General features: G+C 41.9%; 1 protein-coding gene across 1 annotated transcript; it reads right to left on the bottom strand.

The window, feature by feature from the left end:
• Positions 1–1116: 1116 nt before the first annotated feature.
• LOC134059443 (cellular tumor antigen p53-like) lies at positions 1117–12492 on the bottom strand. The gene is made up of 11 exons (XM_062515842.1): positions 12345–12492; positions 10760–10918; positions 10331–10388; positions 9476–9664; positions 7082–7271; positions 6469–6581; positions 5455–5564; positions 5030–5157; positions 4670–4779; positions 4363–4466; positions 1117–2040 (listed from the first exon to the last, which is right to left on the bottom strand). The coding sequence occupies exons 2-11, from the start codon at positions 10861–10863 to the stop codon at positions 1950–1952; spliced, it is 1197 nt and encodes a 398-aa protein (XP_062371826.1). The 5' UTR covers positions 10864–10918; positions 12345–12492; the 3' UTR covers positions 1117–1949.
• Positions 12493–16181: the final 3689 nt, after the last annotated feature.

Raw genomic sequence — 16181 nt, 5'->3', positions numbered from 1 at the left:
GTGGGAAAACGAAGGCGCTGCTTGAAAAAGTGGTGGGCAGCTAGTGCCAAAAATGATTCCAATGTCCCAGCGCAGCGACGGGGACACTGTGCTGTGAGACACACTGGGTGCCTCTCATTCGTGTTTTATATACCCTCCCTTCTTTCCTTGGCCCTCGTCCTCACTGATACTAGATAAAGAATGATGGGGCACCAACAATGGGATAGTCTAGCCCATAGTGCTAGCTATAGACAAAGATCCGCTTTAACCCTCTCTGCTATAGATCAGTGGGAACGAGTCTGGAGGACCGAGCATCGAGGATCGAGGAGGGATGTTGAGAGAGGCTCACCATGTTCCGGATGAGAGGAGCTGTTAAACTGAAGGTCCTGCCCCACCGTCGCCATTAGAGATCCCATGGCACATGGTGCTCTGGCTAAATTCCCAACCTAGCTCATTTGATCTGGTCCCTGGTCAGTGTAAGTGGCGGATTCATTCAAGATGTGTATGGTGAGCATTCGGCTGCCGTGCATAAAACTCAAGAGGGTGCTACAGTACATATTGGTGGTGGTTAGTGAAGTTCCCTCTTCATTGAAAAGCACTTTGGGTGCCTTGGTATACAGCTATATAAAACAAAACAAGTTATTATTTGGGATCCACTTCCCTAAATGATTAAAAATGAATCTTTTGTCTTCTTCTCTCATAACATTAGATTGGGGGAAAGTTGTAAAGTCAGGGATCTGTGGGAGTATTTTATGGCAAGGTGTTTCATTTAAACTAGATCATATAGAAATGTATTTAATTGATCAAAATTTTATGAAGTATTACGTTTTGTCCCTGACGTCTAGCCTGAATACACTGTTCAGCTCTGATCAATTAATCCTGATGATTATTATTATTGTATTTATTGTATTATAATTATAATATTTATTGTCTTCATACAATGCATCCCAATCCAAATTCTGAACACCACAAAGAGAAGGGCTGATCCAGATCAAAGACTGGATTATATGATCTAATCTGATTTCATGGTGCTTACTTTTTTAACTAATTTTCAAGATTTGATAGCTGCACACACAGGATTCGACACGTACTTAGATACAAATACACATTGGTGTTATTAAAACGAGGGCAAAGCCATTGTTTAAGGAATGTTTATTTGTTATGTTTATCCAATTTCTCATTAATTTTCTTTTTTTTAAAAAAGGGTTCTCATTTTCATTTTCCAAGAAAAAAGAGGAAAAAAAACACTCATTTTATGAGACTGATAAACAAGTGAACAAGGGCAGTTTGGAAATTGGCAGTGAGGGGGAAAAAACCCCAACAAAAAACGCTGATAAAGTTTGCGTGTGTGTAAGTGTGTACAGTATGTGTGTGTGTGTGTGTGTGTGTACGTACGTATATGCATAAGAAATAAATGACAATTCTTAACAAAATAAAGCCTGAGAAAATATAGCAAAAGAAGAAAATACAAAGAATCTGCGAACATTTTCAATACAAAACATAAAAAAAGACATTCAAAAATACACAACTTCACCTCTAACCTTTAGACTATAATTATAAAAAATATAAAAACGTTAGAGATGGAGACGAAACGAATTTCATGATGCCGAGAACAAAAAGTGCGAACCCACTAATGGAAGCACCGATGGGTTGTGGGAATTGGGGACCAGTACAGGGCAGGTCTCTAGTGGTCCTGTGACGGTAACACTGGTGTTCTGGTGTTTTCTAGGGAAAACCTGGCAGGGAAGACCTATAGTTGTGTGTGTGATGCGAGTATGTGTGACATATTGTGCGTGTGCGTGTGTGTGTGTGTGTGTGTGTGAGTATGTGTGACATACCGGTATTGTGTGTGCGTGTGTATGTGTGACACATTGTGTGTGCGTGTGTATGTGTGTGTGATATTGATTGAGTGTGTGTATGTGTGTGTATGGTCCCTGCAGGATTGGAGGTGCACCACTGTGTGCAGATTCTCAGTCGGAGTCGCTTTTCTCCTCCTTGATGAGCAGCCGTTTGCCACTCTTCGGGGCCACCGCCGCGTCACCGTGTTTGGCTCTGGGCACACTATGGAGGGAAGGTAGGGACAGTAAGCTGAGGCAGTTTAGGCATAGGAGAGCACACGTATCATATCATATGACAGGACAGGCCATACACACATTCCAGTTGCGTTATAGTATCAAACATTAACATCTAACAGAAGTTCCATTGATTGATTGATTGATTTTATTTGACTCAATTTTTTTTGCTATAAAATATGATACAGGTTTTGCACCATACATTAATAAAAACAAAAACAAACAAAGTCAGGATAACACAATAAAGCCCAAGGGCTTATTTCCATTGTGGTCCCTTAAGGGGGAGGGGGGGAGGGGGCAGAGCAAATGGCAGCAGATCAAGCATCAATCATCACATCCATACATATATTAAATACAATCATCCAGCAATACAATAAATAAGAAAAACAATATACTATTGGCATCTGAACCATTTTTTCAGAGCCTGCTTAAAACCTGCTACACTTCTAACCAGCTTTAGATCACCCGGCAACCTGTTCCACAAGCTTGTGGCTACATACAAAAATGACTCCTTACCTAGATTACTCTTAACTCTAGGGGGTACAAAATCAGTAGAGCTGCCCCTGGTAGAGTATCTATGTACATCTCTCACTCTCTCAAAATAATTGATTAAATACCTGGGGACAGCCCCATGCACAATTTTATGTACCATGCACAGGTGAATTTGAGATACTCTGTCCTCAACTTTTAACCACCCAATAGACTCAAAATGAGAAATGTCAAGATGAGATCTCATGGGGAGGTTCAAAATGATCCTTAAAACCTTATTTTGAGCAGTCTGAAGCCTGTGTTTCAGTTGCTTTAAGACACCCATATACCATGAGCAACATGCATAGTCAAAATAAGGCTGAATTAGAGCACTTGCCAGGGTTAGCATTGCTTTCTTGTCCAGAAAACTTGAGATTCTGGCCAAGAAGCGTACTCTCTGATTAACCTTGGCAAGTACCTTTTGCGCTTGGCCCACTCCAGACAGATGGCAGTCCAGCACACAACCAAGGTAACTAACAGAGTCCTTAACACTAATCTCATGACCTCCAACTAAAACTTTAAAACCAGGGGATCTTTTCAGTTTTATCTTTGATCCAAACAGTATGGCTTCAGTTTTAACTAAATGAAGTGATAGCCTATTGTCTGACATCCACCTGCTGACTTTCAATAGTTCTTCACTGAGAGTTCTCTCCACTATGCTCTTATCTTTATGTGAGACCAATAATGCTGAATCATCTGCATACAAAAAAAGTTCACATGAGCATACAGACTTAAGGTCATTTATATATAGAAGGAAGAAAAGTGGGCCTAAGACACTCCCTTGAGGGACCCTACAATCTATGCTTTGTGGTTCAGATATTGTTCCCCCACTATCTACCACCTGCTTCCTGTCCTTCAAATAAGACCTCACCCATCTGACTGCTAAGTCATTAAATCCAATGGCTTTTAATTTGCGTACCAAAATGCCATGGTCAACGGTATCAAAGGCCTTCTGTAGGTCTAGCATGACCATACCACAAAAAATAGTTCAAGATTTCCCGTTAGGGAATAGACTTTTTTTTTCTCTCTGTAAAGATGAATATTGGGCAACGTCTTAAAGGCATAACCTCAAACGCATATTTAGTTCATTATTGCCCTCCCAACTGTAGGGGGACGGACCCCGAGAGTAAATCTTCTTTAATGTGGCTTTAAACGTTTGAGTTGAATAAGTGACGAAATTATTCACTTGATTATTCCTCCATTCGGTGTATGGTTCAAGCCACTTTCTTTACCATTTATAGCATGGAAGAGCACATTTAGGAGTGCACGCACCAGACAGTTAATGTGTGACAAATTGAATGTGTCAAATTCAAATAAAAGATAGATAAATAAATAAATAAATACATTCATTCATTCATATCCTTGTTTTCCAAACAAAATGTGGATTGCAGTTGTATAAGTGCACAGGAAGTTATGCACAGACTGGTGTGTGTTTTCTGTGTAAAAAAAATAGATAAGCTTTGATGTTTGTATATGCAAACCTTGTGCCAATGCTTTGCATGAAATCGATGACAGGCATGCTCTACTATACTCTTAAGGGCACTCCACTAAAAGATTGTTGAGCTTGTTGTTGTTAATCGCCCTAATGTAGTCTGACCAACTTTTTAAACCGTTCACTGTTGAATTAATTATTGTATTGTCCTTTATTTGTATGACGCTTTGGACAAAAGTGTAAAATCTGCCAAATCCCATAACCATAACCATAACTACATACACCCAAATGCTATGGGACCCTTCATGGAGGACCTTTCATGGACAGCCCATAGAGCTCTCTAGGCCTTACCCTTTCTGCCTGTACTTCTCCTGGTCTGCCGGGGGAACCGCGTCACTGAGCTCCAGGCCGTCGTTGATGCTTTTCAGCATCTCATAGCGCTTCCGCCCACGAACCTGCGGCGATAGAGCAGATGAGGAAATGAGGAGGACAGGCAAAAGGAGAGAAACAACAGAACGAGGACAAGAGAAGGGCCAACACACGGAACATGGCCGACAGTAGGTGTCTGGATGCTGGAAAAGGTAAAGGGTTCTCTGGAACTTTCAGCTGTGAGGCAAAAAGAAGGTTTCAACATTGCAGCACAGGGCACTCTTCTCACCTGAAGAGTGAAGATCTCGTCATCAGGGTTGGTTTCAGTCTTGGGCTTCTTGCTGGAGCTAGCTTTGGGCACGGCCTGCCCCTCCCTCTCCGGCTCAGACGCCTGCATTTCTACGGGTTAACAAAGGGTTAACTATGGGACAAAGGCATTTACTCATAAACAATCATTATTCTGAATACCACCCTCTTAAATCATGACTGTATTTAAAATAGTTATTCATATTTACCTTTAAAAAATAAAAATAAAGAAAACGTAATCCAGGACACACATATTCCATTACTTCTGAAAACAACTACAATCACTTTTTACATCTCCCACTTCTGCTCCCACTATTCTCCCTCTCGTTTCCTTGTTCCTTACTTCTTTTGGTCCCTGAGAGAATCTTTTCTCCGTTCTTCTTGCTGCTGTTCTCCTCTTCTGACTTGCGGTCGCGCCCCGGGCAGGCACACACGCGCACCTCAAAGCACCGGCGCCCGAGGACCTGACCCCTGGGTTTGGGAAGGGAAGTGTTGCACTTTTATTCATCCGTCACTTACTGTGATCTTGTGATCATTTGAGAGATCAAGGTAAAGGGATTGAGAGAGACAAACATGCATAGTGTAGGGACAGCATGGGTTTCATCAGGTCCCTTTCCATAGGTGTATAACATCAAGCACCTTGTATGTAGATTGCATGGTGCTTGATTAATACACCTGTAGAAAGGGACCTGATGAAACCTGATGCGCGCCGCACACGCACACACACACACACACACACACACACACACACGAGGCTGGGTGACTCACTCTGGGCTCTCCAGGGTCAGGATGGTGAGGATAGGGCGGCGGTTCATGCCACCCATGCAGCTGCTATTGCACATGAAATTCAGAAGTATGGTGGTGGCCTCAGAGCCCAGCTGTGGACACACACACACACACACACACACACACACACACACACACAACTTAACAACCACCATTTACATGCTCAGGTCTAATAAACACAAATTAATTCTCTTCATCTCCAAAGTACTGACCATATTTACCCTTTCACGTTTTTGCATAGAGTTGTGCGCAATATGAAAAGTTTTCCATAATGCAAATTGATGCCCATTAAAAATTATTACTAGATCTGTGGGCAACATTTTTTTTTTACTGGCTGTATCTATCAAGATGTGTTTTACTAAGATGTAAGTACGAGTTATCGTATTATTTATCATAGTGCATCATATCGGATGTCACCATGTCTCCATAATATCGTCCGGTTCGAGTCACTTTGCTCCTTTATTAGGCTCCCTTCCAAAAGAACTCCTTTAGCAGCACAAACCGTGTGCCGTCTGTGTGACGTCGCTGTGGTTTTGCACTTTGGTCAGTCTCACATGCGACTGCTGTTTCTGGATGTGTGCCTGTGTCTGCTATGTGATGTTCTGTTGTTTGCAATTATGTGGTATGTAAATCGTGACAGTACAGAAATCTCCTAACCAACACGAAGGCACATTAGAACACTAAAGGAGAGCTCTAGCATGGACATTTTATTATATTTTTAAACATATCCACATAATGTATTTAAACTCACTTTGATTCATTCCCACATCCACACTCTCCATATAATTTTAAAATCATACACATGCCAATGTGAAATTGTTGTATGACTGGACAAAGCCATATTGTCTAGTCTGCACTTTTGACTTTTCATACAGCACAAAACTAAAACTGAACGGTGAGAAAATGACAAAGCTACACGGACGCTCTTGAAATCACACACGACGAACTGTAGCATTTCTCGCGTGCAGAAATCACGCGACGGCTTGCTGTGCGTACCTGTGGCCGTTCGTACGGCACGACGACACTCTGGCGCTTGGTGTTGGCGTCCTCCAGATACTGGGCCCTTTGTGTGCCCTCCATGCGGATCAGGTGACTGCGGTGAGCCACACCTACCCAGAGCAAAAAAAACACACACACGTGGCTCTCAAATTCAGGGCACTGCGATCCACAGGGCATCAAGTGGACATGGTATGATCTCCGAAGAGAGGCGTCTCACTTTGAATGTTTTCAGGATTACACCACGACCCCAGAGAGAGGCGGAGTCTCCCGGGCAATCAGACACCAGCTAAGATAAAAAAGATATCTGGGTCTAATAATACACACAATGACTGTCTCAAACCACCTACCTGCACACTTCAAATACTTAGTTTAAGTATATAGTTAAGTACACATGGTGCAAAAACCATACTAACCATCGAAAAGTGGGCAATATGCAAGTAAGCGCACAGTGCACACTACAGTAGCAATGTATTGACGGAAGTATGTGGTTTGAGACACAGCCAAGGACTTGATAATGGCACAAACCTATGTGCCTGACATACATTTCAATCACATCTTACTCCCTTTGTTGATGAAACACACACACACACACACACTGACTGACACACACCTTCGTTATTCTCAGCAATGTTCTGGTGGTGAGGGCAGCGCAGCACCACGTCGGCCACGTGGTCGGACTTCTTGTAGATGGCGGTCGCCCGCAGGTAGGAGCCCACGGGAGGGTCGCCCGCGTCCAGCAGCACCTCGACCGGGCAGGTCTTAGCCAGCTGGCAGAAGAGCTTGTTCAGCTTCTGGGAGAACTGCAGTACAGAGAGAGAGAGAGGAAGAGAAGAGAAGAGAAGAGAAGAGAAGAGAAGAGAAGAGAAGAGAAGAGAAGAGAAGAGAAGAGAAGAGAAGAGAAGAGAAGAGAAGAGAAGAGAAGAGAAGAGAAGAGAAGAGAAGAGAAGAGAAGAGAAGAGAAGAGAAGAGAAGAGAAGAGAAAGAGAGAGAGAGAGAGAGAGAGAGAGAGAGAGAGAGAGAGAGAGAAAAGGATACATCACGGCTGAGTACACCAAAAAATGGTTTCACTGAATATAAAGCAAGAATAAAACCGAAAGGGGAGACAAAACAGTGTAATTGATCATCAATAATCAACAGGTACTCTTCACTGTTAACTTTGCTGCTAATACAAAAAAAAGAAGAAAGTTTGTTGAGGAAAATAAATAAAATTGAGACATAAAATAATGGACAATAAAACAAGACAAATGATAAATGTTGTGTTATCAGCAGCAGGTCTGATGGCCTCCCTTCAATAAAAGCCTAGATTTCTACTAACCAAATGATGAACCATCTGAAAAGGAAATGCTGATGAAATATTCTGCACACTAAACATGACGCCTTGACAGGAAGCAACCCTTTTTGATGAGGTTTTAACCCTTTCGGTCCCGAGATAAGGTCAGCACATGGGGAGGGACATGCCCGGTCATGTCAGAATCACGGGCCCCCATTCGCCAAATTCAAACCAGCAACGTTGGTAAGAGGGAGGTGCCGATTCAGGACCCACGGTGACGCCACAGAGCAACCCCCCCACCCCCAAAGAAAAAAAAAAATCTAACCCTTCAACAACTCCAAACAGCACTTCCACAAAAATGCCATTCATTCACTCCATTACTGAGAACCAAGGCATCTACCCATTTCTTTGTTGGGTGGTCCTGAGATACAGGATCACTCCCTTCGATCTTCTAGCCTTTACTGAGCCGAGGACAATGGACCCGACCATGCAGCTGTGCTACTCAGAAGACGATTGTACGCGGAGAATCAGAATGGAAGGGTGCCATATTTCCCCCATGTGATTACTAGAAGGTAAACGTTGAACTTTTAATCACTACTGATGAAATTTGGCTACTTGGCTCAATTCATTACCTTATTCAGACTTGGGAGATTTGGGCTGGTGGCAAAATCTACACTGATTTACCAAACACATGGCTTAAAGTAATAAAACAAGGAAGGTTGCACATGGCGAGATATGGCTGAACCCTTCACCCGTAGGTGCTTTCATTTTAAGAACAATGTATGGAATTTCAGTGTGCTGGTGTAATAAACTAAATCTGAAAAAAAAATGAAACTGAAAAAAGAAAGAAAAAAAAGAAAAAGAAAACACTTCCATCTATCATTTCCATTAACAAATACACATATGAAGGAACCGAGAGCAACAAGTGAAGCATAACCTGCATAGTCTTTGTAACTGACGACTGTCAGCCATGTTTGAGCGTATGTTTGATGGAGTTTGGTTTATGCTCCGTGATAATACTGCCTCTGGAGGAACAAGTTACTAAATCACTGCTAATCAGGTAGACTGATCCTTAGTTTTTGACAAAACCATCTTATCGCCAAATGTTTGAGATCTATGTCTGCATTAAATCTTACACCAAATTATTCTGCGCTGAAGGAAACACTACATTTGATCAACTACACAGACCAAGCACAACTTTTGAATGTGTATTGGTGTATTGATATCTTTGATAAATTCAAGAATTCTTTTTTTTTATCCTTTATTCAACATCCTCCTTCATCCTAGCTTAATTTCAGAATTCAGAATGAAAGTTAAAAAACTTAGTCACCCTGCATATTCATTTATAACTTATAGCAATTTAAGCAAATAACAATAACATTTTATGCCAGATACTTTCTAATCATCTGCCATTTTTGCTGACCATTGATGCAAATTCACAAGATTCACAGATTACTTAGCCAAGCCTTCAACAGGTGTGCATACCGTAATTTCCCGACTATTAGCCTCAGCGTATACATTGATTTTGCAAAATTTGTTCAGCTATGAGGTTAATAAAGGGGGCCAGATAATATGGTGTTAATATGATTTTGTTTCTTTTAACTTGGATAAAACACTGTCCTGCGGCTTATACACCATGCGGCTTATATGCGGGAAATTACTGTATCTGCAGATAGCTCTGAACAGAGAAGAAAAAAATCCGCAGCATGGTTATAAGACAAGCGTGGTCCTTACTGTGGAGGTGGCAGATTTTGCGGTGCTGAACTGGGTGAAGCGGACGCAGAAGCCCAGGTCGCCGGGGTAGTCGGTGGTGGAGGGCACCGTGGTGGCGGTGGGGGGCAGGCAGTCCACGCCAGGGGAGCTGGAAGGGGTGGGCACGGACCCGTCCAGCGGGAGTTCCAGCCCCACAAAGCTAGCTGAGCCCTGGTGGGGGGGTGGGGGTCAAGAACAGCAGCGTAAGCAACATGGCAGAGCAACATTCAAGTACTTGCCATGTCTCATCCACACGGATACGGACATTTTGTAAACTGAACAATTTCAATCTTTGTTTGGGTCGCCTCGCTCATCCATATGCAAACCGAGAAAAACACTTTTTGTTAATGAAGTAAAACAAACAAACAAAAAAAAAAGATTATGTAGAATCATGATTATCATAGCTGGTTCTATCTCACCTTTGAATATCTGGTCTCACTTTACGCGATTGCTGTTCCTAATTCAAAGAACTTACTGCAACTAGGTAACAACTGTAGAGTCGACTATCTGCATTATGTTATCCACTCGCACCTGCAAGTGTGTGTGTGTGTGTGTGTGTGTGTGTGTGGTGTCATGTCGTATCCATTTTTAGGTGTGTTGTATTGGCAGAGATAATTTCTGACAACGAGGTAAAATGCTAGTCTGGATTGGGTTTGTACGTTAGTGTGGCTGTGGACATAACCCAAATCATGCCAGATTGGTGTGATTCCATTTGGGCATCATCAAAATGACAATATACTGTATTCTAAGAAAACTGATAAAATAAACACGCAGGTGGATTATACAAACTATAACTGAGTATCAGCAAGTAATTATGTGTGACGGTGTGCTTCTTACCAAATCCATAAATGCCATCGCTGGATTGCCAAAGGCTGGTGGCAAATCATACAGGATGCTGTAAAGCAGAAAAAGCACACAAGTGTGTCATGAAAAGGTGGCTGCCTTTGTTTTCCAGCAAGATTAGACACAGTTAGAAGTAGCAAAGTTACAGGTGGCAACTAAACGAGATACCATATGCAAAAACAGAATTTGCAGAATTATTGCATATAATGTTGATATGATGTTGCTTAGTAAACTTTATATTCACTGAATATACAGCATATTCACTGAAAACCCTGACATATTCTAAATAAATGTAATTGCTGGTTCTTAAAGAAAAAAGGACAAATACACTGTTTAAGGAGTTAAAGCCTTTGTGTCTATTCCACCTTGAGTAATCAACCCAAGCCAGGATCATTCCACTTTTTTAGTCAAAATTTGCCTTACGTGCTGTCCAAATTCTCCACGTTTGAGGACCAGAACTCATCAAATGTCCCCTGACTCATGGGCAACTCTGGCATGTCTTCTTGATCCATTTTGCTTCCCTTCATTCCCCACAGAAGCAAGGCTTTGGCACCAGAGATGACAACGGGAGGACAGAGGTGACTGCCAAAAACACACAGACTGGTTAGCATGGTGAAAGAATGGTAAGGCTGCATGACAGGCACAGCATAAAAAAATCACATCCCATCACTGATGTACTCCCTGGTGCTAGAGGTTGAAGGTTATTTTTTTACATCTCATACGTCTTACCTCTGACACAAATAAAGTTGTATTTACTATTAGTTGAGAATTAACAACTAATAATAAACCACTAAATTGAAGGCATAGGGCATTAATTTGCATGGACACAGAGTATCAAAACGGTCTACATCGTCAATGTCAAATTGTTTCAAATAATCACACAATCTCTGAAACAATATTGCATTAGAGTAGAAGAGTTTAGTGAATTTAGTGATGAAGTTAGCCCGCATAATCTGACTGATCGCGCATCCTGTAACTTCACTGAGTAGGCCTACTACAACTCCGTGAGTGTGTGTAGTGCTCCCTGCTGGCGTCATACAATTCACGGCCTGTGGATTAAGAAATCCACAACACGGCCTTAACATGTGTTCCTGAAGAAAAGTAACTAGTCGGCAGTCTGACCGTCGCCACTCTGAAAATAACGTAAGCGACCTATTAGACTTGAATGTCAATTATTCACTCAAATAAGGTTGCATGTATCAAGTGGTTTTAGCGTCAAAGTAGGCCCAAATGACCACAACATACTTGATACATTAGCTAGAAGCTAAATCACATTAGCCATATCACAACAAACATTTTCACGTTACTTTTGTCTTTCGATGTTCTTCAGCCACTGCTATGAAACATCGATTCAGATGCATTGGATTAGATTATCGTGTTTAATCAAAGTTTTGGATAACAGAATATAAAAGCTAACTTTGGCTAATTAACAAATTAGTTAGCCAAAGTCAAACAAAATAAATCGTAAAGTTACGAGGGACTTATTTCATCATACAACACGCATTTGTCTACGTTATGGAACAATGAATTTAAAGTAAATGAGTTGTCCCTCAACTGATGTTAAATTTAACGAATCAATCGTTCAAAGTTGTTTGCCTCAGGAAATGCTTCGACTCGCTGGCTAAGGCTAAGCTCATTCACCTAAGGCAAAATTAGCTCAAGCAAATTAGCACGCTAGCATGGTCCAAAACAAGCTAATGTTATGCTTATTCATTTCTTTCAAGATTCGCGATTCAGTTGCGATCTAAGCATTTAATCAGTTGCATAAAAATCAGTAAAATATTAGCACCAGTTGTATGACTTGCAATCCGCACACCATAATACAAGTGCACACAAAATAACCACTACTGTGCAGTTAACTTCTTGAAAGTCGGCGGTGCAAATTAGCAAACGTAAGCTAGCGTTAAATCTGACATCAGTTTGAATGACTTGCTACCAAGTTAGCTAATTTCGAATATATTGATCACACACACCAAATTCAATAATACAAATATAAAAAAACACATACCTCGCCTCCCGTCATATGCAGGACGCTTTATTCCAGGCTGATCGTCTAGCTGCTACATGCAAACTACCAAACACTTGCAATCTTGCTTGGAGTCTGACTTCGCAGTGTTGTTGTTTTACAATAGTTTCAATGCACCACGCTGAGGATGGGGATTTCCCAAAAAATTCGTCGCTGGGTGGGCGTGGCTTAGTCGCCAGATTTAATGCCCAGCCAACCAGAGGGTAGGTCATATGAATGTGTATGTTTTTAAACGAGACAATACCTATAGTAAAAAAAAGAAATAGTAGCCTAATATTAGATTATATGGGCATCAACATTTCGGCATTACTAGATTATAAGTAGCTTAAATGAAGTTCAAGAGAGAAGGACTGAGAAATGCCAAGCGATGTTTTAGAATGCGTGACTGCGACCATTGACCAAGATGCACCCCCCCCCCCCCCCCCCACACACACACACACACACACACACACACACACACACAGACAGACACACACACACACACACACACACACACACACAGCTACATAATTAATAATAGGCTAATAATAATAATCATAATAATAATACGTTTATATAGGCCCTAGCGCTTTTCAGGGTACCCAAAGATGCTTATTAGGCTAAGTCCTGCTGCAAACCCAGCTTGCTGTCTGACATATGGCCATTCATTCATCTCTGCAGTGTTTTGCAGCAATTTTGTGTTTCACAACGTATTTCTAGGGCTTTTGGCTGGCATTATGTGAACTTGATCAATCTCACATATCATTAGTTGTCATGTAGCCTACCATTATAGGCCGATGGGAGAGAATCTTGGTACACTTTTGTTGATATGAACATTAATAACTACTTCTTAAGCTGACAGTGATAGACTTCTAGCCTACGTGTATAATTATCAGTGTTTCCCCTAGAATGTTTTCCAGCAGTGGTGCTAGGGTCTGTCAAGCACCCCAATTTCAACGATGACTGTTGACTGTTGTGCTTTTAGAATATGGAAGTAGGCCTAATTGTCCTGACATTGCTGATCATGTGAAGACGTTGCAGTGGTGCTGAAAATCCAGCCATGGTGCTGCGCCATTGCTCAATACATTGTAGGGGAAACACTGATTATATTTTATGCAGCAATGGTCTATAGACCTCAATTATAAGCAAAGCAAGATAGATAGATATTTTAATAAATTAACAATACGAAATTACCTATATTTGTGTTACAATGCCATCTTCATGTCTTCCAGACCTTCTGGGTGTTGAAGTAGCCTATAGGCTAAACCTGGCCACACCTACAGTATACGACAGATGATTCAGGAACCAGTCTGGTTGTAATCCACTCATCTGGGTTGTAGTTACATGTCAACAAGTGGCAAACTACAAGGAACAGGCAACCTAGTTTAGTAGGTTGTTTCCATTATGCCACCATCCTCTGTTTGCTGAACAGGTTACTCTCCTTCAAGAAAAACAAGTCCTCAAGGTTGTACCAAGGTATAGGCTACACCAAAGCCATCTCATAATATGATGCATCTTGGGCATTGGTCAGGCAGGTAGGTATCCATTTCAAAGTTGTAGTCGTTCACTATAATAAAGAGGAGGATAGTGTTGAATAATTCTGTTCCATTGCCTTGTCTGTATAAATGACTTGTGGCAGGTTTGTGTATCTGAGTGTATTGTAAAGAATGTAAATATTATCCTCTGGTGTCCATTAGCAAGTCTTGTTTTCATTTAAAGGATTTCGTCATATAAATTTGTAAGAAAATAATATCATTGTGTTCAAGGACAAGCAGGTTGGTTTGAGTGTGAAATGAAATAAAAAATAAAATAAAAATACTGATGCCTTTGAAGTCATGATAATTTGAACAATGCTCCAATGCTCCAACCACATTGCAACGCAGTCAAGGCCAACTCAGTGACCAAGAAACACATGCATAGTGTTTATTTACATCTCAGTTAGGTGATGTTGATAAAGTGCTCGCGGCTCGCAAGTCCCCTGTGATTTGCTGTACAGCTGGTGCGGTGTGAGTGCGTCAGAAAGTCAGATGCCATGCAGAAGGGAGTCTTTCTGTCACCTGACTTGTTAGGTCACCTTTGTGATGGGCAGTCACATGCCCTGTGCGTGTGTGTGTGTGTGTGTGTGTGTGTGTGTGTGTGTGGCTATCACCCATGATAATAGCTGTAAATGACGCTTTCATAAGCATGGCTTTAATGCTTGAGGAGGATATGGAAACTGTTATATTTGTGTGTGCGATCACCAATTGAAATGTCAGAGAGCACTCGGGTTGCACACTCATCCACTAGGGAGCTATACAGAGTATGTATAGCAGCTGAACTTTTCATTTTGAACCCCGTGACCTTTCCAAATATTCTCAGAACAGTGCAAGGGATCATTTTTCTTTTGGTCAATTCAGGTGACAGGAAGAACACTTCCCCTTCCTTTGCTCACCTGAGACGTGTTCTGGTGCATGGACATCCTATACACATATTCCCACCTGGAAATGCAGTCATTTTCAGTAACTGTAAAACAATGTTCAAAAAAAAAAAAAAAAAAGAAAGAATGTGGCAAGTTTCTGTAAGGTCTGAACAGTGGATTGGATTTCCTCTGTGGAGAACAGTGGTGATCCCTGCACATGTTACCCAACCGGGTGGCCAGACTGATAGAGAAACTGAGATCAAGTTCATGTGGTCTTTCTCAATCACCCCGCGTCACTGTTATAGCGGAAGTCCAGAAAATGAGAGGGAGGAATAGAAGAACAGATAGAAGAGACCGAAAGAAAGAAAGAAAGAAAGGCACGAAACAGAGACAGATTAAAGAAGTGAGGATTTCTATGCAATGGAAAAGCAAGCGTACACCTCTTCATTGAATGGACAGATACAGAAGGGGGCGATGAACGAGAAACTTGGCTGTCTCCAATGAAGCAGCTGATCTGAACTATAGAGGGAGGCAAAGTGGCGTGAGATGGAGGCGTGTCTCACGGGGGTAGTGTGGGGACTGACCTGCCATACACCCCTTTTATTAATAACCATCTGGTGCTGTGGATGTTTGACCACCCCTCTAATGCTGCAATGGAACAGTCCACAATCAAGGCGCACCTGTTGCCATGTGGTCTGCGGTGGGTGGGGGAGGTCGGGCGCTCGAGGAAGGGGTGTTACTGGCTGGATGCATGACCCGTTTGGCATGTGTTCTAAAATAGCAGTGATTTATCACAGATGAGAAGACAGACAATAGCTGCCGTGGTGGGCCAGATAACCCAGAGGTGGCCCGGATAAGCCCAGAGGTGGGCCACAAGTGTCGAGTCACGGCCTCATGGGAGAGACCATTGGCACCACGTTCAGACAAATGCTCATTCAGTTTTAGGGTAACAGTATGATTTATCTGCACCTCTCCAATTATCTAAAAAATCAGCCATATACAAGCATGCATATTATCTTCTAGATATTCCTCAATGCATGCACAAGACACAAGACACACATACTGCACATGATTAGGCCTATCTTCAAATTTGGGAAATTAACAACTGATGAACTCAAAGTAATGCCTATTGCTGGGAAATTACGTTGTATAGACCTGTTGCATTTTGTCTCATGCGAATCTGATCCTGTGAATGATCTGGCATGCCATTCCAGTGTCAGCTGGTATGAGGCCAACCAGTTCATGGTGGGCCATGGGTAAATGGAAAAGAACATAGGTAAAGTAACCAAACACACTTTAAGCTGGCAGCACTGTATTGAGATAACACACTCGTCCTTCCACCAATGACAGATAAGGTCAAGACAACTTCGTGTTGGACGACCTCTGGGACAGGACCTCAAGCTTTACGGTATGACCAACTCTCCAGTCCAGTCTCACACCCC

Source organism: Sardina pilchardus, chromosome 16 (genome assembly GCF_963854185.1).
Source record: "Sardina pilchardus chromosome 16, fSarPil1.1, whole genome shotgun sequence".
NCBI classification, from domain to species: Eukaryota; Metazoa; Chordata; class Actinopteri; order Clupeiformes; family Clupeidae; genus Sardina; species Sardina pilchardus.
The sequence above is the reverse complement of the archived record's forward strand: the minus strand, read 5'-3'. Positions and strand labels throughout refer to the sequence as shown.